The sequence below is a fragment of the Ambystoma mexicanum genome, chromosome 1p (genome assembly GCF_040938575.1).
Source record: "Ambystoma mexicanum isolate Mex_15411 chromosome 1p, UKY_AmexF1_1, whole genome shotgun sequence".
NCBI lineage: Eukaryota > Metazoa > Chordata > Amphibia > Caudata > Ambystomatidae > Ambystoma > Ambystoma mexicanum.
The window spans coordinates 296536635-296561520 of NC_090921.1; the positions used below are offsets into that span (position 1 = coordinate 296536635).

The 24886-nt window shown below is 45.9% G+C and overlaps 1 protein-coding gene across 6 annotated transcripts in view; it reads left to right on the plus strand.

The window, feature by feature from the left end:
• Nucleotides 1-24886, plus strand: part of SBNO2 (strawberry notch homolog 2) — a 1228831-nt gene that overhangs the window by 1087493 nt on the left and 116452 nt on the right. For all 6 annotated transcript variants that reach the window (XM_069647284.1, XM_069647292.1, XM_069647268.1 and 3 more), the window contains one exon: nt 14539-14615. In XM_069647284.1, the coding sequence (XP_069503385.1) occupies nt 14539-14615 (77 nt within the window). The remainder of the gene's footprint in view (nt 1-14538; nt 14616-24886) is intronic.

Sequence of the window (24886 nt, forward strand, 5' to 3'; positions counted from 1 at the left end):
GAGTGGCAACGGATGTTTGCCACATTATGTAGCAAAACCTCTAGGGCAATTTGGCAGTTGTTATCAAAGGCAAAAGGAGATACAAAATGGCGGATTGTTAATCCGATTTCTGCTGATAAAACGACGAGCTTCCTCAGAGCAAAATTTGTTCAACCCTCCATTACACCAGGAGATAATGTGGGGGTGACTATTGCCCCTTGAAAATTGTCTCTGATGAAATTCTTAAGTACATTACCAAACTAAAAGGTTCCAGAGCACTGGGCCCGAACGGCTTGTCAAATTCAGTCCTAAAGGGAAACCCGGTTGTCTAGAGCGTATAGTCCCAGATCTATGGCTACAGGCAATTTTGCTCCCTGTGTACAAAAAAAGAGGACAGAGATGCCTGAAAATTATAGGCTCCTCTCTCTCCTTGATGTCACAGGGAAGCGGTTTGCCCCCTTTGTTTTGGCCGTTTTACAAAATTGGTTACAAGCTTAATATACTGCACCCTACTCAGACAGGCTTTAGGCCGGGGTCCAGCACCACCCCCCATAATATCAAGGTCATGGATAAACTGATCCAAGAAGTAGCAACTAGAGGCAATCCAGTACTATATATCATATTTGTTGACCTCAGTGCGGCCTTTGAGTCAATCGGGAAATACTGTGACATAAGTTGAGAACCTTGGTCTGTCCTACTTGGATGGTGAACATAGTCATTACTTTGCATACCGATACTGGAGTTCAAGTGTGGTTGGACAATGCCAGAACACACTTTCCGAGGGTAGTCATAAATAGTGGGTGTGGGGTCAAACAGGGTTGTGCTTAGTGTTAGGCAAGATTGTATGCAGTACCCATAGGGTGCACTACAACAACCCTGACCTCCTGGCAGTAGTAACCCAACCTTTGGTAGAAGTCTGTACTACACAGGTTGGTAGTGTGGACTAGTAGCCAGGTTTATCTCAAGAGGGGTCAGTGTGAGCTGTAGGGGTGTTACACAGAGGTTCACAGTGACAAGTTTCCAAGCAAACTTTTAAACACAGGGTTTCTTGATAAAACAATTAATGTATTTACCAGTCAGTTAATGTAAGCTGTTAAGCAAGGTTTGAATGCAGTACCCTCTGGGACACTACAAACAACTAGGACTACAGGTATAGGCAACCCGACCTTTGGTATAAGCTTGTATTACACAGTTTTGGTAGCGTGTTGAGCAGCCAGGCTCATCACAGGAGGGGAAATGTGAGCAGTAGTGGAGTTGCACAAAGATTCACAGTTACACGTATTCAAATAAATTTACACTCGAGGTTTCTTGCATAAACAATTAATAATGTATTTCAGTTATAAAGCCTTCTGCAGAAGGGGGCAATAGAATAGTAACACACAAATATACTTCAATACTGTACACTTTGAGTTTCTGAATCAGACAAGACCCTTTTGGGATGGCCCACTGACACAACCTACATCCACAGGTGACTTCAGTAACAAGGGTGCTGGGGACATTAATACCTTCCTGTTGGTATACAGAATACTCTTTAAAAGGTAAGTAAAAGGCAAAGGTTACTAGAACACAAGAAATACAAATAGTCATAAGCAGGGCAAATACTTTTAGATAGCTCTTAGAAGAGTCATTCAGTTCAATAGGTTAAGCCAAATTCAATAGGCCAAAGTATGTGTATAGGATGCAGCACTTCTGGTAAGTAAATGGAAAGGTCTTTGCACAAGTTCTTAGGAGTCTTTGAGAACAAGAAGAATCAAATGTAGGACCACAAGCTGATTAGACTTGAGTTGCAGAAGGTACAAGCGCTTCCACAGTAAGAGGTAAGTTCTCTTAGGCTAGTTTTACAGTACCTTAGTAAAGAAGAAAAAGATGCAGCTGAAGGCTTCTGTTTCTGTACAGCACTGCAGATCGCACTATTCCTGGGCCTCAGTCGTGGGGACAAGAGGGAGGACGTCGGGGGACTCCTGCACTGTATTGGCACCGTCAAAGATGGCAACCGGTAGTCTTTACTTTCAGTGGCTGTTTTGCGTGTCAGCTCCTTGCAGTACAGCAAATGGCAATAGGCACGGTTCCTGGCTGCCAAGGTGGACTTTCCTCACATTTGAGGTCCCGCACTCAACTGAGGGGGGTCAGGCTTGGTCAGTCCTGCTTTGTTGGAGTCCGAGGGATATTCCAAAAGCTTTCATCCAGTTTACAAGCGACGCACACAATCTGGTGTGCCTCTCCCTGGCTCTACGGTTTCCTGCAGCACTCTGAGGAAATGCAACCAGCTCCGAGATGGGTGTCCAGGTGGCTTACTTGATAGATGATTGGTCCCACAACTCAAAGGGAGAAGTCATCCTTGCAGGGCTTCTCTGTTGATGCGAACTTGCCGATTCAGACCTGCAGCAGGGCTTCACCGGGATAAACCAACGGTCCAGGAGTTGCAGCAACAATCCTCTTCAAGCTCTTCTTCGGTTCCTTCGTCCAGTGGTCAACTCTGCCTTCCAAGCCAAGAGACTCGCCTTTTATTCAGTTCTCTCCATTCATTCTAGCCTAGCTGTCACTCGCCCAGCAGGTTGGCTGTCCTTCCCGGACAGTCAGCCAGCCAATCACCACAGAGTGCATTTGGGTCTCCTAAAGGACTAAGCACTGGGAGTTAGAGGCACCTCCCTCACTTCCTGCCTACCCCAGACACTTTAGAGCCAGAGGCAGGTTTCACTCCTGAAGCCCGCCAAAGGCGAATGAACAAAGAGGCCAAGCCTGGTTTGGCGCACAGAGAAAAACTCGAAGGACCTTTCCACAAAGAAATGGCGAAAAAAGAAGACCGGGATAACGTTACAGGAGCTGCTAACAGTTCGCGGTCGGGGTAAATCATGGTAGTTCATTGTAAAACCACTGCCACCAACCATTCTGCGAGGAAAGGGTAACATTTGACTGTTACTTGAGTAACTAGACATAGGGGATACTAAGTAACCCCACAAGCATTCTATTGAAAGATAGGGTGTGCTGGGTCTAGAATTTTACAAGGCTAAGTGAAGTCAATTTTACTCCACTTTTCTGGGAAACAATAGTTGATCCCAGAGAAGGCCCTTAAACCTTGGGAAATCTGAAAGACTTTCCTGTGTCACTGCCCTGAAGTTGCTTTGTGACACAATTGTAAAAGATGATGCCTATGGAGATGGTTAGACAACATTAACCAAAAAAGAATCAGTGTATCAAATCACATAAAATACATGCAAGAGTGGGAAAAAGGGTCTCACTCTCTCCAGGTTAAAAAAAAAATCAAGTCCTCGAAATCTAGCAAAGTTGCTGGGGGTCTCTAAGGTAGAGTGAATTAGCATATTTTTGAGAATTCTCCCTAACATAAGCCTTCTTCAGAAGGGAGCACTGTAAAACACCACACAAATATACTTGAAAAAATTACACTCTCCTAGTTCAGAATCAGTAAATACCCACTTGGGATGGCATACAGCAGAGACCTACGCCCACAGGTGACTTCGATTGCTAGGGTGCTGTTGACATTAATGTATTACTGTTGGCATTCAGAATTAGTTAAGAGCAAGTAAAAAAAGGAAAGGATTATTAGAACAAACAAGTGACCACAAATATTTCTTAAGCAGGCAAATACTTTCAGATCCCCCAATTAGTCGTTCAGTTAAAACAGGCTAAGCCAAAGTCAATAGGCAAGCTAGATGGGCTGAATCACTTCTTTGAAGGTAAGTAAAAAAGTATTTGCACAATGTTTCAGAAGTCTTTGAAGAAAAAGATGAATCAATGCAGGGCCATAAGCTTTTAGACTTGGTGAGTGGTAGAAGATGCATTCAACTTTACAGCAAGAGGTAAGTTCTCTTATACTTTGTACAGTACCTTTAAAGTGAAGAAAAGATGCAGCAGATGATTCCTGTGCAGCTCTGCAGATCTCACTGTTCCTGGGCCTCAGTCGTTGAGACAAGAGGGCAGACGTCAGGGAGGGGGTCTCCTGCACTGCACTGTGATGGTCAAAACTGGCAACTGGCAAACTTCACTTTCAGTGCCTAAAGGGCCCCTCCGCTTGCACATAGAGAAGCCCATGTTAAATCCTGAATCTATCAAGAGAGGCATAACATTTGATAAACTGAGTTCTGCACCTCAAAACAATCAACACACTACAATGGATCGACAAAAGACTCGGAACAGAACAAAATCATTAACGGCAAAAAGAAAGAGAAAGTGACAAGCAAAGAAATAAGCTTGACTGCTGGCACGGAGGGCAACATTTCCTCCGAAACCAGCAAACAAAGCAAGACGCGTGATGACTTTTGGGTGGAACCGAGTGAAGACACATATCACATTTTGCCACTGAAATTATCACCTCCCTTGAAAAATCATGATGAGCAAAAACCAGGAAAGCATGCAAACAAATTCAATGACTATGAAGATGGTCTCTTACTCGAAAGAATCAGCACAGAAGAAGATGGACTGATCATTAATAGGGCAAATGTTATAAGACTACTATATCACGTACCCTCTCTACGATCACTAACTTCTAATGACCTAGCGAGAGTCGAATTTCCTGAAGAGAACACGTTCGATCGAGTACTCATCTACCCAATGACTCCATTGATCACTCAATCATTGAAACAAGAAATTTCTCAATTAAGATCTTTAGGCTTTGATCTTACCCAGCCAAAAATCTCCTATGGATCCTTAAAAACCTCACATGCTCCATCTGAGATGAATTAAAAATCTGCACATAAGTCAAATTTCAGGCACAGCAAGAAGTGGTCTTTGAGAACTAACGGAATGAATGAAAGAGCTACTTTTAATGACACTTAAGACAGACGCCCTTACAAAAATGAGTGGCATGATAGATCACGTCATCAACTTGACCAATACACGTCAGACAGAGACAAGACTAATTACCATAGGCATTCCAATAGGCGAGAAGATTCAACGTCGCCACCATCTAGGAGAGGACATCGCCATGTTATATCGGCAAGTAACCATGATCCAAAGATGCTAGTGAGATGTACGGAAGAAAATTGGAAATGGCTCATGGGTCTAGTGGCTGACAAGATCAAGATGCCATAGAACGGGCCTTTACCAGTTTCAAAGCCCCTCACAATCGCGTCATGGAACACAAGGGTCTTTACTCATCTGCTTCAACAAGAAAGTAACCAAATCGAAAATCATGACATATTCTGCCTTCAAGAGACTTGGATACGAACCTTCCCTGTAGTTGAAGGCTACTCGAGTCATCTTAATCCAGCAACCAAGGGAGACACTGGCAGACCGATGTCAGGATCACTTATCCTTATCAATAACCATCTTGACTACTCAATAGTGAAAGCGATTACACCAACCTCTCTAATTCAGATTATAGTGGGTAATCTTAAAATTAACAACACAGAAACAAGAAAAACTCTCATTGTTAACCTTTATTGGAACCCAGCATCCATTGCAAGCTTGAGCTTTCCAGACCAAATTGAAAAGTGGATAGTGCACTGCAAACAAAAATGGCTGGATCCATTGTTCATCATCTGTGGAGATTTGAATTCCAAATGCTGGGATGAGAAAAAAGGACTTATAACACTCAACACTATATCGGCCACACCAGCAGAAAAGAGAGGCTATCAGTGGAATATCACCATGAATGCTAATAAATGTAATCTACTCAATGGAAACATCAGCGGTGATATACCAGCAAACATCACGAGAAAAAGTCAAAATGGTGGTCACATTTTGGACTATATATATACATCTCAACTGAAATGACTTTCTCGGAAAATAAGAGGATAGTTCAACAAATGGATAACGGTGATCACAACTTGCTTTCATTAAAACTGCTGCCAATTTTCAATAATGCAACCTACACAAACATGACTGTTGTAGAAGTCAATACGGGAAGAAATCAAGTTAAAATTCCATCTTCCAAATTACCCTTATTGACTTAAAACTTAAGCAATCTTGTGAATTATCTGCATTCGACAGGAGGGACTAAACCAGTGAACTATCTCAGCCTGTTAAGAACATTTGAAACAAAATTAAAATTTACCTCACTAAAGAAGACAACTCATTGTCATGCTTATGATAATCACATTATACTTTAAAAACAACTTAAGCAGAGATTGCTCCATAATAGCCATAATAAAAAGGAAAACAATTCTTCAGCGTTATCGCAACTGGCTGCGACGTCACAAAAAGGTACAACACAGTGATGCTGAAAAAATCTTGGACATCAGATCTTCCAACAAGGTGGAAATATGGAGACAAATCAACTGGAGGTTGATCAGAATTCATTGACAATGACACCGATCCCTCCTGCCACTTGGATCTCCTTTTTCAACGGAATTTTCACTCAAGAACCTGACAATATGATGCCTCCAAAAAAGGACAAAAAGTGGAAATTAATAGACACTTCAGTGGAAGCAATGTGGCCCGATGGCATAAGCAATGTAGCCCTTAAAGAAGATCCACAACAATGGGCAACTTTCTTTCAATTCTATTCAACTAAATTACAGAAGTTCAAAAGATACCAGCTTCATGCAAAGAGTCCATAATCATACCCATCTACAAGAAGGGCAATCGACTAGATCCAGCCAACTATCGCCCTATTGCATTGCTCGACTCCTTGGGTAAGGTTTTTGGGACTCTTGTATTAGTCATTGCGAGCATGGGCTATATCTTCTGGTCACATTGATCCATGGCAATCTGGTTTTGTGAGAGGAATTGGGACTGCACTTAACATCTTTATACTGAATTTGCTGAAATGTCGCAGAGAGAGAAGGAAAGACACATAAACGTACATTGCATTTATCGATCTTATACAATCGTTTGCTAGCATCTCCCGCCAAATTGAGAGAATGGGATGTCCGTCCTCCATCATAGACCCTATCTAGGAATTCCATCAAGATACTACTCTCCAAGCTCGACTGAACAAGACGGGTCTATTAACTGAGCCTATTCCAACCAATAAAGGTGTTAAGCAAGGATGTCCAATGGCCTCTGAAATATTCAACTTATTCATTTCTGACATAGTCTCTGCAGTCAAGGACGTAAGATGCTTTCCTCCATCTATAGCAAACATCCAAGTGGGACGACTTGTGTATGCCGATGACGTGGTCCTCATAGACCAGACCTCCAATAGGTCTTCAGAGACCGCTAAATGCCCTGCAAGTTTATGTGGCAAAAAATGGATTCACAATCAACCCAAAAATCTGCCATCTTACCTTTCGGTGTCCACAAAGGCCAATTTTGATCGAAAACCATGCAATGGTTTCTACTTGGAACAGAAATCCCAGTAATTCAATCCTTTGTGTACCTAGGGGTGTGTCTAAACTCAAGCTCCATTGATGCTCCCCGATATCAAGCGTTAACAAATAAGGCAATACATTTAACAGGTTTAGGAAAAATTATTCAGAAACGCTATTGTGGCTTTAGTCTGATTCCTCTAATCTAAGATTTTGAATTCATCTCAGATGGAGTATGTGAGGTTTTTAATGATCCATAGGAGATTTTTGGCTCGGTAAGATCAAAGCCTAAAGATCTTAATTGAGAAATTTCTTGTTTCAATGATTGAGTGATCAATGGAGTCATTGGGTAGATGAGTACTTGATCGAGCGTGTTCTCTTCAGGAAATTCGCCTCTCGCTAGGTCATTAGAAGTTGGTGATCGTAGAGAGGGTACGTGATGTAGTAGTCTTATAACATTTGCCCGATTCATGATCAGCCCATCTTCTTACAAAGATACAAAGCTAAGGTTGTTCCGATCTTGACCTATGGCGCTGAAACTTCCTTTAACTTCAAAAAGAAAAATTGGGCTACACTAGGTCATTTTTTGAAAAACACACTTCGACTACCTAAAGGCACTCCAATACAGGCAGTACGAAGTGAGCTTGGTTTAACTTTTCTGCTAGCAGTTGTGGAATGGAAAATGCTCTTTCTACAGAAAATGCATAGACAAACCTAAAGGAGGTTTCAACTGCCTCAAGAAAGCCCTCTTGGAAGAAAAAGATCCTACTATTGACTCAATGGCAAGCTGAATGCGGAAGTTAGCTAATAACTATAGGAGAGCAAGCCGATACTCTGATTAACAATCCTGATCAAATTTAAAAAGATCTACTCTTGCGATTGGTTTAGAACAGAAAAAGAATGGTCTGCATTTAAAATCTGTGGCAACCGTGGGAGGATAACAAGAAACCAAATTCCCTACCAAACTACCTAAGATTTTTTCCTCACTGGTATTTCAGAGATCAGTTTTTAGATTTCAGCTGAATCTAATTGAAACAAGAGAAACCTCCTGGGCTCGGAATCATGCATATAATCCCTTGATTTGCAGATTATGCAATAAGGACGAGACTATAGAAACCTTGAATCACTTGATGATGGACTTTCCAGCCTTATCGTCACAAAGGGAAATTCTAATGAATTCCATCATAAAAAAGTATGGACATAAATCAAGATGGTGGAAAATGATGCAATCCGGAGAAAGAACATCAATAACCTTAGCCGTGGTAAAATTCTCAATCGCCATCCAGAAAAAGTTATCATCATTTGAGGAATCAGGAATTTTTATTTAAAGGAAAATGTATTTACTTGAAAATTGTTTTTTTTTTTTTACTAATCGAACTGTGACTAAAGGTTGTCAACTGTGTAACCACAAATCACATTAAATTAAAAAAGAAAATAATACATTAATACACTTTGGAATTACTTTTCAGAATCAAACAAGCCAGTGAATAATTTTGGATATACTTCATACACATCTCCTACACCCGGTGGTGACTTCAATCACAAGGATAGTATTTGCATTTATATATTATAGTAGTATACTTTTCAGATTCAGAGTTGCATAAAGGAAAGGTTAAGGGCAGTAAAACAAAAAAGAAAAAGACAAAACAGTTTATCAGAATATGTGAGGACTACTGAATCCTCCAATGAATTCCCAGCAGTAACAGTGTTTAACAAGCCACAATCTATGGAAGGAGAAGCAATATCAAAGTCAATGGTTTAAGAAGTGTACCTTTAGGGAGCCAGAACAGACAGACATTTGGACACAGTCTATGGATCTGATGCACTTCTTGGATAAGAGTCTTGCACAAAGTTAGAGTTCAGAAAAATCTCTTGTAGTGCCACAAGTTGTTAAGCCTGTGAGAAGGGAGTTGAAATCAACTCTGAAAGTAAGTAGGTGCAAGCCTCAAATGAGACAGCATGACTTAAGGTAAGTACCCCCAAGCTTAAACGGTACCTCTGGCTAGAAGAAAGGGGTCCAGCTGTATTTAGTCTTGCTACAGCCAAGCAGGCCCTGGTTTCTGAGCCTCAGTTGTGGGGACAAGAGGGAGGATGTCGAGTGCTCATGCGGCAGTACTCGGGAATGTCGTCGGCAGCTATGGGCTCTTTTTGTTTCAGCAGCACTTCACGGTTTCAGCGATCCGTAAACGGCACCGATGCGGTTCGCTGGACACCCATTGAACTTTCCATGCTCCCTCAGTCCTGCACTCTGGTGAGGGGACTCTGGATCGGGGAGCCCTGCTTCTGGAGGGTCCTTAGGAGACTCCTGAAGCTTCGGTCCCTCGACCCCAGGTATTGGGCTTCTGCAGCAACAGACAGGCACAGAGTCGGGAAGGGTGCCAAGTGGAGTTCATCTTGGGGTTAGTTGGTTCCACTAACCCAAGGGGAGAAGTCGTTCCTGAGGAGCTTCTCTGCCGAGGTGAAAAAGGATGTTAGCACAGCAGCAAGGCTTCCTTAGGCAATTGAAAGTCCAGGGGGTTTCAGTGAGCTTCGTTCACGGTTTCTTCTTCAGATGTTCTTCCAGTGGTCGACTCTGCTTGTAGTCCCAAAGCCTTCGCTTTTTAAGCAGGTTTCTCCCATTCATGCACAGCTTATGCTATCAATCACAGCAGGGTGGCTGTCCTAATAGGACAGACAACCAATCATCACTAGTTTCATTCTCATTTCTAAATGGCAGACTCATGAAGGTCTTCTCAGACACTGCCTCGGCAACCCCCACCATCATCCACTGCGGCGTCCCCCATGGCGCCTGCACCGCCCCTACACTCTACAACATATTTACCCTTCCACTCTTCAATTACCTCGACAGTCGCAACATAGCATACACCAACTACGCAGACGACACGCAGGTACTACTACCACTAACCGGGACCTATGAAAAAGATGTGACAGCGCTAACCAAAATCTACACAGCCATCTAAACCTGGATGGCTGCCAACGGCCTCTGCTTAAACGGGGATAAAACTGATAACCTCATAGTAAGGACCAGAGAAACTCAACAAACTCCCCCCCCCCCCCCCCCAACAATACAAATCGTTTAACATTGATAACACCATCATCACTCTCTCCAAGACTGTCAAAATCTTAGGTGTGCACCTAGATGCCTCACTATCCATGTTCTGCCAGGTCAACGCCATAGCCTCCTCCTCAGCACTCACCACCAAGGTGATCAACACAGTCAAGCCGTTTCTCTCCACCAAAAACAGCCTATCCATCGCCAAAGCCACAATAGATACCAAATTGGACTACTGTAATGCCCTTTTTCTAGGCACCTCTGTCAACAACCTAAAAGAACTCCAATTTCACGCAAAATAACGCGCTCCGGGCAGCGCTGACCATTCCCAAAAGGGAGCACATCTCTCAAGCTAGGAAAGATGCCAATTGGCTACCGGTAAAAGAACGCATACTCTTCAAAGCCATGGCCATCACACACACAGATGCCTTACTTCAGATGCCCCACCCTACCTTTCAGAAAGAATCACCCTTAACACCTCCAATAGACCCACCAGAGCACACCGTGCCAACCAGATCCAGGTTCCCACGTTCAAAAGAACTAGAGCGGGAGGGTCTAGCTTCCAACACAACGCGCACCCAAAAACTGGAATGCCCTGCCAACTTCACTAAGGAATGAAAAAACATACACCTCCTTTTGCAAAAACCTAAAAACCTTTCTATTCTGCTAATTGTCTTTAACCAACATGTACAGTTAAGCTTGCACTGTAAACACAGCAATGCATAACACTTGGACCCTCTCGGTCGCTCACCACCTGTCAATGTACTAATGCTACTTACTGTTGCATCCTACCCATGTTAAGCTCATGCTTTGTATGTTAAGCTCAAGCCTTCTGTAACAGCGCCACGATGCCTCGGGGCAGCTTTGTGCACTTTATAAATGCAAATAAATAAAAAATAAAATAAAATTCAGGCATTCCTAGAGACAAAAGACAGGGGAGTTGCAGAACCCTCTCACATCCTATCCTTCCAGACAAACTGGAGCCAGGGGCGGTCTTCAGGGCTGAGGCCTGCAAAAGGCAAGAAAAACTAAGAGCTCAAACGTGTCTCTACGCACAGAGTAAACGCCAAGAAAGACCTCACAAATATGAAAAAGGCGAAAAAAGAAGACGGGCCGTTTTGACAAAATGGTCACCCATGGGTGCTGTACTGCAGCTGAGGGTTCATTCAGCCTGTGGTAGAAAAGCACAATGGTAGAAAACATTGAACCACTTCCACCAGCCATTTAAAGTACTGTGGGTAACATAAACATTTTACATGACAAAGTAGGATAAGGGGCTACTTGGAACCCCCCGCCCTCCCAGCACTCCACATAAAATGGTGTGTGCTGGGCCTACAAAGAGAAAAGGTAAGTAAAGTCAATTTCACTTTAAAATTCTTGGGAACTGTAGTTCACACAAGGAAGGTATTTAAAATCTTATGAGAAATATAAAGGATTTCTCAGTGACACAGCACTGAGGGTGCTGTGTGTGTCATCATACAAAAAGCAGTGTCTGCCAGACTCCGAAAACAGTGAAAGCGCAAAATCCAAATCAGGTAAAACCACATGAGAGGGGGAGAAAAAGATCCCACTCAGGTGCTAAAATTAAAAAGTCCTAAGTCCAGCAAAAGAGCTGGGGTCTCTAAGGTTGAAGGGAATTGGCACAGAAATTAAAATTCTCCCAAACACGCTACTGTGTTTTCTGGCAGGATGTGGGCTGTAACTGTCTGGTCCCTATGTGTGTGTGTGGCTAGTCCTGCTATTGGTCGTTTCGGCTCTTACCTGGCTTTTAGGATAGGAAGAGGGCCCCTGCACCCATTCTTCAGAGATCCTGGGGTAACCTGAAGGAGCCAAGACTCCTGTCCAGCTGGGAGACCCGTGAAGAAACCAGAGACCCGACGAAAGGAGGCCTGGCTACCAACTTCTGCTGCTGTCCTGGTGGCCTCCTCTCTTGTTCTTGATCTTCAGCTGTCCTGTGAGGGAGCTGCAACCCTTGGAGTGGAGGGAACATCCATTCCTGACTTCTGCTCGGTACCCTGCAAAGAAGAGCCGTTGAAGTGTCCCAGACCTGTCCAGTGGCTGACCAGCTCTGAGTTTGTGCTGCCAACGTTGCCTTTCCCAGTTGAAGCCTGGAACTTGGGGGATCCTCGGCTTGTCCTACAAGACTCTCCTCAGCGAAACATCAGAGTCCTAGAGTCCAAGGGACCTGAGATAGGAGGGAAAGTCTGACCGCGACAAGTGAGGCCCTTTGCGTCACTGTGCTGTGGTGACCACTGTCCGAAACAGCTTACCTGTAGCCAGTCCTGAGAGGGGTCCTGAATCGTGTTTTTCTCATCAGTGTCCTTGCACCAGCGAAGGACACAGACCAGAGATCAGCTTGAACTTGCAACCTTTGCGAATCAAGCACTGAGGCTGATGGCTGGAAAAGCAACCTCTGGAAAAGCAACCTCGGGCCATCTTCCATTGAGCTGCCAAGCTAGGAAGAATCGGAGTACGGGGTGGTGGGGGGTGGTTAAGTTACAGAGGTTCTTACCTGACCGTAAAAAGATTTCCTAACCTTTATAAAACTTCTGCTATACTTTGGCTTTGCCATTTGCTTGCTCGCGCAAGCCTTCCTAAGGTTTGGGACACTTCTATTAGTTAGAATAAACCGCCCTCTAACCCTTGGAACTGTTCACTGGACCCCAGAGACCCTACCTTCATTTTTTTCCTGCTTCACAAACTGTGTTAGAACTTTCCTGAACTTTTGGGCATAAGGACCCAGACAACTTAAAGAAGGACTTTTTGAAGTTAGGGTTAATTCTCTCTGGACTGTAGTACATACAACTAACCTGCACTTTCTTTTACAGGAGTTTGATTTGTGTTATGCCCTACTCATGGCTGTATATATGTAATCTATTATTAGAGTTGTATGATATTTCTACCTGTTAGTAGTCAGTTTTGATAGAGATGTTTGGCCATAAATATCTTTATTTTTATACATACCGTCTAAGTTTCATTTGTGATTCCCATTGTGTGTACTCATTGTGGATCCAAGCTCACCACCTCTTGAAACTTGGCCTAGACCTCTCGTCACTGCAACCTTTAACAGGTTTGGCTACAGCTCCCAGAGTTGTCACCATTCTAATATAGGTTGACCTTCTAGACATCTGTCCATCAGGCCAGACTATAGAAAAACAGTCCTAACAGTCCCTCAAATATTGCTCTAAAGGAAAAAGGAAGAGATAATTAATTAGGAGTACATGTGCCTTCTTTAGAACTATGTTTTTAATACTTCTTCTCTTCATTTTTTTTTTTAAACAGTTATATTGATCTGTTACACAAAGATACCGGACAGTTTTGTATGTTCCATTATTTACAGCAATATGTTTTACTACATAATTATTTCATGGAGCTAGTAGGCAGGGCACAGGTACCTCCAGGGCCTATAATGGTGTGCTGGCACACCTATAATGTCTGCTGTGCCGAGTCTGGGACTTTAGTAGAGTGCTTTTTAGAACATTGCTTCGTATAGCATCTAACTTTGATTTGTGTTCTCCAAATATATATAAAAATAATCTGTACCAGTCCGGAAATCCAGTTTCCATTTTTGTGGCGCTAGGTGCGACAGTGTGCTCGCATAACCTTTTTGTCTTTCACTGCTACTAGAGCGACTCACCAGGCCCCCATTAATTTCCCCACTTGCAGCGCAGTAGACAGTGACACTCCCCATGTCCCTGTTCTTTAGAAAATTTACAAGATTTATAGAAGTTAATTTCAAGGATATTATATTTATGTGACTGGCATGTCTTTCCCGCCCTGCAATTATTGTGCATCGGGGAGGAGAGGGGCATCGCGGGAGGGTGTGGTTCCGGTGCAGGGTAGTGGGAGGGTAGTTGGTGGGAAGGAAGCATTAAGTGGCACAGGGAGAACGTCTTACGTCCCATGCCAAGGAAGAGTAAGCAGCACCTTGGCTGAGGATCAAGGTAAGGGCAGGGCTGGAGAGGTGTTTATTGGGAGGCAGGAAAGAACACCTGCTTCGTGGGTGTTTGAGAGTCGGTGGAGGGTGAAGTTGGTGGGGCGGAGGGTGGAATACCCTTCGCGGAAGATAGTTTCGGAGGGACAGGCAGCAACGGGAAAGGATTAAAATATTTACTATGCGGAGAAACTCATGCAGTAAACAATTGATGCAAATAAATCTAGGTGCGTGTACAGAATGCTTTCGAAGCTTGTGCCAGTATGACAAAGGAGTGTAATTAAGAGAGGAGTGGTGGTGCGTGCTGGCAAAGTATGTGGGTCCCCTGGGCCACATATAACATGAATTTCTGCCTTTTGTTGCAGATCACAGCAGAGGAAGCAAAAGAACATTGGGAGAACCAGTATGAATTCTCATTCAAGAACTGCAACCACGCTGTCTGGTTAGTGAGTATGAGAGTTGCAAGTGGGTGGAAGACCTCAAGTGTTCAGGAGAACCCTTTAGCTTGTGCAAGGTACCCGTAAGAGTATACAAGTTTCCCAAAACATGCATGAAGATCAAAGGTGAGCAAGAGCCCAGGTCATGTTTAAACCTCCTCCTCCGCTGCTTGGTTCATTCAAGTCCATATTACCAATAAACTTCAAGATGTTTAACATCAATCCCCCACCCGCCCCCTTCATTGTGCACAGTTTCCCAAGTGCATGCAAGATCTGCATGTATGTTTGTTTAACTACATTGTGTGGCCGATTAAGCAAACGTAGACTTTATTATAATTTTGGTATTTATTGAGCGCAGACCTATCTTTGATAACCAATGGTGCGCTTTACAGTGGTATACACCAATACAGATACATAACAGAGCGCTTTACACAAGTGTACATTACAGATGCATAATGGAGTGCTTTTCAGTGGTAACAAGAGATGTACAGCAGGGGGTAGGATACAGAGGGGGGTACAGTGGAGGGTTCCACTGTTACCAGGTGGCGGGGATGTGAGGTCCAGGCGGTGACTAGCTAGTCAGGTGGTGCGAGGTTCGACGTGATGGCCTATGTGTTGAGGAGGAGAGACTCATTGAAGAGGTAGGTCGTTCTTTTCTGAATTGTAGGACTGTGGTGGCGAGTCTGGTGCCGAGGGGAAGAAGGTTCCATAGTCTTGGGGTGTAGGCATAGGTTTGTTTTTTGGTCCTTTCTTTTTTGCAGCAGTGTTAAGACAGTTTTTCTAAAGTCCTACAAAGGCTTGATAAACCATGGATGTGAGGCAGTACATAAGCTCCACTCTTAGTATAAGGCTGTACCACCTGATAATGAGGTAGCATGGACAAAGCAGGGGAGAGAGGGCTCTAGCTTGGTGTTGGGCAAGATTGTATGCAGTACCCTGTGGGAGACTGCACCAGCCATGTCCTCTTGGCAGTAGTTAACCCAACCTTTTATATAAGCATGTACTACACAAGTTGGTAGAGTGAATGAGCAGCCAGGTTTATCTCAAGAGGTGTCAATGTGAGCTGTAGGGTTGCAACATAGTTTCACAGTGACAGTTATTCAAATAAACACTCTCAAGGTTTCTTGATTAAACAATTATTTATTAATTTAACAGTCAGTTGTATAAGCCTTCTTCAGAAGGGAGCAAAATATGTAACACTTAAAATATACTTCAAAACACACTCTTAGTTTCTCTAAATCAGATGATACTCACTGGGGATGGCACACACACTTCCTACACCCTCGGGTGACTTAAATAGCTAGGACGCTGGACATGGTACATTTTGAGCAGTACTGAGTTTGGTGCAAAAGATTAGATATGGGAATAAAACAAAGGTTAACAAATCATTCATAAACTGGTAAGTACTTTTGGAAGCCCCCAATGCAAAGTAAATTCACCCTTTCCTGGAGGGAAGGCAAAAGCACAAAGTCAGAGGGAAGCAGGGTCTCTCAGAGAGCCAGGACAGCCAATGTTAGTTGAGCAAATTCTGGGGGAGCTGAAGATCTTTTTGCAGGTAAGTAAAAGTCTTGCACAATGTTTTTAGAAAGGTTTGTAGAAACGGAAATCACTGAAGGGCCACAAGCAGGAAGGCTTGTGAGGGGCAAAGCTGCATGCAACTCTGCAAAAGTGGCAACCAAGAAAAGTCTGAACTGAGAGCGAGTAAGGCTACACAGTAAGAGGTAAGCAACCCCCTGTTTTACAGTACCTTTGGTTTGAAGAACTTGACTTCAGCTGCTGCTGTTCCAGTTGTAGGTCTGCAGATCCAGTGTTCCTGGGCCTCAGCCGTGGGGACAAGAGGAAGGAACTCTGGGGACTCCTGCACTACGAATTGAATGTCAGCGACGGCAATGGGCAAACTTCGGATCAGCGGCACTTAGCGGTTTCAGCTCCTCGCGTCTCTCGCAAATGGCACCACCGTAGTTCTCGGATACCTTGTTGGACTTTCCTCGCATCTGGGGTCCAGAAATCTGTTGAGGTGGCTCGGGCTTTGTCAGTCATGCTTCATGGGAGTTCAGAGGATCTTCCTGGAGCTCGGGTCCGACCTAAAACCGAGACACTCTATTCTGATGTTCCTCTCCCTGGGGATTGGTTCCTGAAGCAGCAATGGAAGTACAACTAGCCCAGAGAGGATGTCCAAACGAGTTAACTTTGGAGTTGATTGGTCCCACCAACTCAAGGGGAGAAGTCTTTCTTGCAGGGTTTCTCTAGTCGAAGTGAATTTGAAGCTTCCGCACAGCAGCAGGGCTTCACCGGGAAAACCAACGGTCTAGGAGTTGCAGCTGGCGTCTCCTCCAAGTTCTTCTTTGGATTCCTTCGTCCAGTGGTAGACTCTGCCGTCCATGCCAATAAGCCTTGCCTTTTATGCAAGTTTCTCCCATTCATTCCAGCCTAGCTGTCAATCACACAGCAGGGTGGCTTTTGTTGCAGGACAGCCAGCCAACCTTTAGGTGCTTTCCTGTAACCAATGGGATTACGCACAGGGAGTTTCAGGCACCTCCCTCACTTTCAGCCCCTGCCATACATACTGGTGCCAGAGGCGGGCTTCAGCATTGAAACCCGCCAAAGACAAAACAAACAAAGGGACCAAACCTGTTTGGCGTGCAGAGTAAATCTCAAGAAGGACCTTAAAAACAAAAAATGGCGAAAAAAGACGACCGTGCCATTTTTTGAAGAAATGGACACCCATGGGTGCTTTACTGTAGCTGCAGTTGCTGGCCCTGGTAAAAACATGCAATGGTAGTAAAAAGTAAACAACTTCCACCAGCCATTAATTGTAGAAAGGGTAACATAAAAATGTTACACGAGGAACTAGACAAACGGGATACTAAGTAACCCCTCCAGCGCCCTATTGTAAGATGGTGTGTGCTAGGTCTAGAAAGTTTCAATGCAAGTAAAGTCAATTTCACTTCAATGTTCTTGGAAACAGTAGTTATCCAGGAGAAGGTATTTAAACCTTTTGGGAAATCTGAAAGACTTCCCTGTGCCACTGCACTGAAGGTGCTGTGTGTCGCAATGTAAAAAGATGATGCCTATGGAGTTTGTCAGACTCCAAAGTCAAAACAAACAGAGTTAAAATCACAGAAAAATATATGAGGGAGTGTGTAAAAAAAATCACGCTCTCTCCTAGGTGATCACGGAGCGAAACATGACCGGGGTGGCAAGCTCTCTCCACTTGTACATGAGGCCGAACGAAATGGGTGGCATACCAATGCGCAAGGAAGTGTGCTTGTGCCGCCCAATAATAACATTCCAAATCCGGCAGAGCCAGAACCCTCTCCCTTCTCAAACGGTTGTGTCAATGTGGTATATGCCACCCTCGCCGGCTTCCTGGCCCAAAGCAAATGAAGAATGTAACCGCAAGAAAAAGCCGCCAGATAAAAACAGAGGGGCATTGAAGAAAAGGTATAGCAATTTGGGGGTGCACAATCATTTTTACAATCGAGAATCGGCCCCGCAGCGTAAGCGGATTTCGCCACTTCCTCCTTGAGAAACCGAATCGTCCGCCCATAATTATCTAGAAACAGCTCTTCGCGACAGCGCAACGCCTCCACTCCCCTGACTCTACAAGATTCCCACTTAAGCGCTAACTAGTCCTCAAACTCTTGTCCGGTCCGTATGAGGAAAGACCACCGATTTACTATGGTTGATCCTCAAACACGCGAACTCTCCAAACCTGAGCACTTCTGCATCCCTGGGCCCAGTTTGCACACCGGGTCACATGGCCACGTCATCCACATACAAGGAGATAATCGGCCTATGCGGACCCAGCCGGTCCCCCCTCTGAATATGCCTCTGTTAGAATCGCCATCAGTGGCTCCATCGCTAGAGCTAAGAAGAGAGGGGAAAGCGGACAGCCTTGCCGCATCCCCCTTGCCATATCAAAGCTTTCAACCTTGCACGCCCCACCACAATCCTCGCTGTCGGATTAATGTACAGGAGAGACACCAGCGCTATAAAGTTAGCACCAAGTCCGAGTTTTTGGAGAACTGCATATAAATATGGCCATTCGAGAGTCGAATGCCATTTCAGCATCTAAATAAACAGCGACATTCTGTGACTTCTCTTAAAGTGCTGCCAGGACCCCAAAGAAACAGTGCAAGCCATTGTTAGGCAAGGTTTGTATGCAGTACCCTCTGGGAACACTACAAACAACTCTGACTACATGTATAGGAACCCAACCTTTGTATAAGCTTGTACTACACAGTTTTGGTAGCGTGTTGAACAGCCAGGCTCATCTCAAGAGGGGTCAGTGTGCGCTGTTGGGGAGTTGCATAGATATTCACAGTGACAAATATTCAAATAAACACTTACATTCAAGGTTTCTTGAATAAACAATGTATTTATCAGTCAGTTAGAATAAGCCTTCTTCAGAAGGGGGCAATATAATAGTAACACACAAATACACTTCAATACTGTACACTCTTAGTTTCTAAATCCGTAAAGACCCTTTTGGGATGGCCCACAGACACAACCTACACCATCAGGTGAATTCAATAGCTAGGGTGCTGGGGACATTAATATCTCACTGTTCGTGTTTAGGATACGCTTATAAGTTGGTAAAAGGAAAAGGTTATTAGAACAAGAGACCACAAATATTCTTAAGTAGGCAAATACTTTTGGATTCCAACAGCAGAATCATTCAGTATAACAGGCTAGGCCAAAGTCAATGGGAAAGAAATCTTATATTGGATGAAGCACTTCTGGTAGGTAAGTAGAAAGGTCTTTGCACAATGTTTTAGAAGTCTTTGAAGAAAAGAAGAATCAAATGTAGGGCCACAAGCCGTTAGACTTGTGAGGGGTAGAAGATGCAAGCAACTCTACAGCAAGTGGTAAATTCTCTCAGACTTTGTAAAGTGCCTTTGAATTGAAGAAAAAGTGCAGCATATAACTTCTGTTACTGTGCACCTCTGCAGATCTCACTGTTCCTGGGCCTCATTCGTGGGACAAAGAGGACTTCTGGGGACTCCTGCACTACAGTGGGACAGTCACCGCTCGCAACTGGCAATTTTCAAATCAGTGGCTGTTCAGTATTTCAGCTCCTCGCGTCTACCGGAAATAGCAACACTGCCGTTCCTGACTGTCAAGATGGACTTTCCTTGCTTCTGGGGTCCCTCACTCTGTTGAGGGGGCTCAGGCTCGGTCAGTCCTGCTTCCTGGGAGTCCAGAGGATCTTCCTGAAGCTCTAGGCCAGCTTAAAAGCAATGCACACAATCTGGTGTTCCTCTCCCTGGCTATACGGTTTCCAGCAGCAACTCTGTGGAAATTCAACCAGCTCCGAGAAGGATGTCCGTGTGGCTTACTTTGGAGTTGATTGGTCCCACCAACTCAAAGGGAGAAGGGGCTTCTCTGTTGATAAGAATTTGGAGTTTCAGCACAGCAGCAGGGCTTCATCAGGCAAACCAACGGTCCAGGAGTTGCAGCAGGCGTCCTCTTCAAGTTCTTCGGTTCCTTCGTCCAGTGGTTGACTCTGCCTTCCAAGCTAAAAAGCCTTGCCTTTTATGCAGGTTTACCCCATTCATTCCAGCCTAGCTGTCAGTCACCCAGCAGGGTGGCTGTACTTGCCGGACAGCCATCCGGCCTATCACATTAACAGTGCGTTCCTGTCTCCTAGGAGACTAAGCCCAGGGAGTTTCGGGCACCACCCTCACTTCCTGCCCCCGCCAGACACCCTGGAGCCAGAGGCGGGCTTCACTCATGAATCCAGCCAAAGGCAAAATGAACAAAGAGACCAAACATGGTTTGGCGGGCAGAGTAAATCTCAAGAAGGAACTTTCCACAAAGAAATGGCGAAAAAAGATCGGGCCATTTTAACAAAAATAGCACTCATGGGGGGCGCTGTTGCACGCGCTACAAGATGGCCGCAGCCTGAGAGTCCCCCTGCATAGGCTCCCACATATGGTGAAAATCCTGCGGTCCTGACGTTTGCTGGGGTGAAGGACAGACATTGCCTGGCATCGGAACGCTTTGAGTGGGAATTTATCATCGCCTGCCATTGCGGAGCTGTGGATGCTGTGCAACAGACCGGTGACATTGCAGGCACCGCGGCTGTTTACTTGGCGGGCTTCCCCTCCCCTGCCACAGTTTGCCTGGCTTCCCGGCCCTTCTTCCGAGGCGGCGGTTTGTTCGCGGCTCGTCTCTCGCCGCATCCTTGGTTCCCAGGCTGACTTCTGCTGGGAGGATTGAGGATCAGGCCCCGCTGGAGGCGTTGGGATCTGCGAGTCTTGGCCGCGCGCTAGCCGAGCGCTGGCCGTTTATTCTTCGGTGCCTTGAGGAGTGGCCACCTCTTCTGTGGAGCGGCGCAAGCAGTCTCGTCTTCGCCGAAGCCCTTCATTTGCCCTGGTGGAGCCGCGTCTCATTTGGCCGCTGGGTTCGGCATGGCTGAGATCCTGCGTGGGACCCCCCTCCCCACCCGACCCCCGTCGGATAGGCATCCTGGTGTGCGGTGAGTCGGGTGGCGGCCTGGGGGACACTTCTATTTTGGGGTGGGGGCGGACGGACCGGGTTTACCGCGCCTGGGTAATCCTATTGAGGTATCTGTGGGTCTGTCACCCCTCCCCGTTCCTCCCTCTATGGTTGTTGAATGGTGGCATTGAGCTGGAGGGGCATTGTGCGTGGGGCTCCGCGCCTGATCAGTTGGAAGCCCACCCCCCACGGCGCACCTGGAGCCCCGCAGTGGTGGACTGGCGGCGCATTTCATTGTCCTACAGACTTTGTGGTTTGGACTTGGGGATTGAAGCACTGAGCGGCCCGCTTTCATCACCTACGGCCTCGCTCATCCCCTACCCCTCTCCCCTTTCCCCCCATTGACGGCTGGTGGATTGTGCATTGGATCACCGGATCGCAACGAGTGGGCCATTTTATTGAGTTTTTTTTCGGCCAGCACCCTTTCCTTCTTTCCTGTTGTGGTGATCTGTTGTATTAAGCGAAGAGGACACTGAGTCTGGGGATCGGTGTATTGCGGGGGGTGGGGAGTTGGAGCCCCATCCGCCCGGTAGTTTCTGGGTGGTTGGCTTCATGTTTGGACCTGGAGACTCCATGGATGTGATTAGTTGTGGGCGTTGAGCGAGGGTGGCCCACCTGTCTCCAATTAATCATCATCAGGAATCTGCTGGAACTGGGGCAGTCCCTTTGGTGGCCTTATAGAGGACAATTTGATCGGCGGCAGTCTACCCCTCTGCTCTTCCCCTGCTTGGTGGGTGTCCTCCCGGGGGGGTGTGTTAGAGCGCCCCGCTTGCTTGCACATCATTGCCCTCCTCATAGACGCTGTGTGGGGCACCTTTCATCCTGAGGGCCAGCCAGCGCGCGGCTCGGATCTACCCTTGGAGCCCAGAATGGGCAACCAGAAGAAGTAGGCAAGGATGGACAAGTATGCCAGGTTGGACTCTAAAGGCGGACTCAAAGACAGCACAGACAGTCTAGGTGCAAAAATTGATGCGCTAACTTGCAAAGTGGACGTTTCCACTGTACAGATTGAAAAGCTGTGTGGGAGGATGTCTGAGGCGGAGCGCCCGATCAGTGAGGGGGAGGATAAGATCACAGTACTTCAACGTGAGGTGGCGTCTCTCCAGCAAACGGTGAAAAGAGTGGTGGCGAAGAACGACGATTTGGAGGGCCGGTCCAGAAGGAACAATATTAGGATCACAGGGGTCGCTGAGTCTACCCCCATCGATAACATGGAGGAATTTGTGGAGAAACTGCTCTGTGAGGTCCTTGACAACCCTCCTGTTACAAGCATGGTCATGGTGGAGCGGGCCCACCACTCCCTAAGGCGAAACCTCCTCCGGGGGCACCAGAGAGAGCCATTATAGCCCGTATATTTAACTATCGGGACTGGGATATCTTGCTTCGTGCTGCCAGGGAGAAAAAGTCACTCCGGTGGGGGTCTGCTACAATTGGACTTTTTCCGGATTTCAGTCAGCAAGTGCAGGATATGAGGAAGCCGTTCTTGGCGGTGAAGAATACTTTACGCAAGAAAGATATCCGCTATTCTATGATGTATCCTGCAAAACTAAGGGTCGTCTATCAGGGGAAGACATTATTCTTTACAACTCCGGAATTGGCAGAACGATTCGCCTCAGAACTCCCGGATGCGGGGTCCTCTCCTCGACAGTCATCCTGGCCTATTGCCCGCTGGAGACGTCCCTTAAGTGCTTATGCCCCGCTCGCGGGTCCCCTGGTGAACCTTGGGGCCTTCCTATGAAGTTCTTGGTCCCAGTCACACACAGAGTTATTTCCAATATGGTTGTTTAATATGGTAAAAGAGCCTCTGCTATTAGGAGGTACAGTGGCCGCCGGCACCACCCATGCCCAGCGGCACCTAAGTTTTGTGAGGTTGTATGTTAGTTTGTAGGAGGGTGGGGGGGTGGTGCTTGCTGGCCGGTAGGTTGGGGTTTCTGGCGTGGGTGGAGAGGGTTTTTCTTAGGTTTTTCAATTGTTGAGGGGCTGTGTTCGATGGCTCCCAGTTCAAGGGGGACAGGGGGTGGGCTTTCCCTTCTGAGACATGTATGCCTTTTTTAGCGTCACGTTTTGTAAAAATGTCTGCAGTCCTTTATTGGGGGTTTTCCTCTTGTCACAGGATTTTCTAATTGCTTTTTGATTTGCACTTACAGTGACCACTTCACTAGGTCTTCAAACACCGGTTAATTCTGGGATAGTTCTACTTACATGGAATATACGGGGTTTCACCAATGCTAAAAAGACGCGTCTCATTTCTAACTTTGTTCGGAATCATGTCAATGTCTTATGTATACAGGAGAATCACATAGTCAAGGATCACAATCCCCCGGCCCCGTCTTGGTGGGGTGTACAAAGATATGGCTCCTCCTACTCGTCTCATTCCCGGGGGGTGGCAATATACATTCACCGAACCTTGGAATTCAAATTGCACTAACAGGTTTCGGATGGTGAGGGTCGATTTATTCTAGTGGCTGGTGAGATCGCAGCCTGCAAATAACAAGGGGGTGTCCTGGGAGACTCTCTGCCAGACATGAGTCCTGGTTACAAGAGCCTTACCCAGAGTCTTTAGCTCACTATCTTTCACAAAGGAGAAATATCCTAAACACATCAGTCTTTGTCCTGCCCTGGGGCAGTCTAGCACCGAAATGCTGTTCAATTCTCCTCTGAACAAGAGTACCTACAGCAACCCCAGACACGTGTTTCGGTCTGGTTGAACCTCATCAGTAGGGTGTAGCTGTGCCTCTCTAAGAATAGTGAGCAAGGGGTCCACGTCTGGATTCCCCTAGTAACTTAGGGTGAGACCCAAAGTTACTTGAAATATGCAAATAACAAGGGGGGGTCCTGGGAGACTCTGCCAGATATGAGTCCTGGTTACAAGAGCCTTACCCAGAGTCTTTAGCTCACTATCTTTCACTGAGGAGAAATATCCTAGGCACATCAGTCTTTGTCCTGCCCTGTGGCAGTCCAGCACCGAAATGCTGTTCAATTCTCCTCTGAAGAAGAGTACCAACGGCAACCCCAGACACGTGTTTCGGTCTGGTTGAACCTCATCAGTAGGGTGTAGCTGTGCCTCTATAAGACTAGTGAGCATGTTTGTAAGTATGTATGGCCCTAATTATGACTTTCCAGAGTTTTTCTTGTCATGCTCGGAACACCTCCGGACATTCCCGGGGTACAAAGTAGTTTGGGTGGGAGATTTTAACCTAGCCCTTTCGGCCACGCTAGACAGATCAACACCATCTCCTAGACCACTTACCCGGGCAGCTCAAACATGGCATTCCATAGCTTCAGACTACTCTCTAGTTGATATTTGGCGTTAGCATCATCCAAACGCCCGAGAATACACATTCCATTCAGGTGTACACTGGAGTTCCTCTAGAAATTACTATATTTTTCTGTCCTGTGAGCTTTCACGGGTGGCAGAGGGAACAGTGATTCTTCCCCGCACTTTGTCGGACCACTCCCCGGTACTGCAGAGGTTTAGGGGTCCCTCTCCCCCCACCCCCTAGACAAGCTCGTGCTCTGGAAGATGGGGTGTTTCGGGAAGATCTGCGCCGGTCCATCACAGAATGTTTTCAGCTAAATGAGGGCTCAGTCTCTAGTCCCGGTGTCCTGTGGGAGACTTTTAAGGTCTACTTGCAGGGTTGGTGTATATCTCAGGAGAGGGGGGGGGGGTCCTGAAAGGCATTCGCCGGGCGATTGCCCATGTGATGGGGGAAATTAAAAATATGGAGCTCCTTCTGGGGGAGTCCGACTCCCCCACGCTTCAAGCTGACTT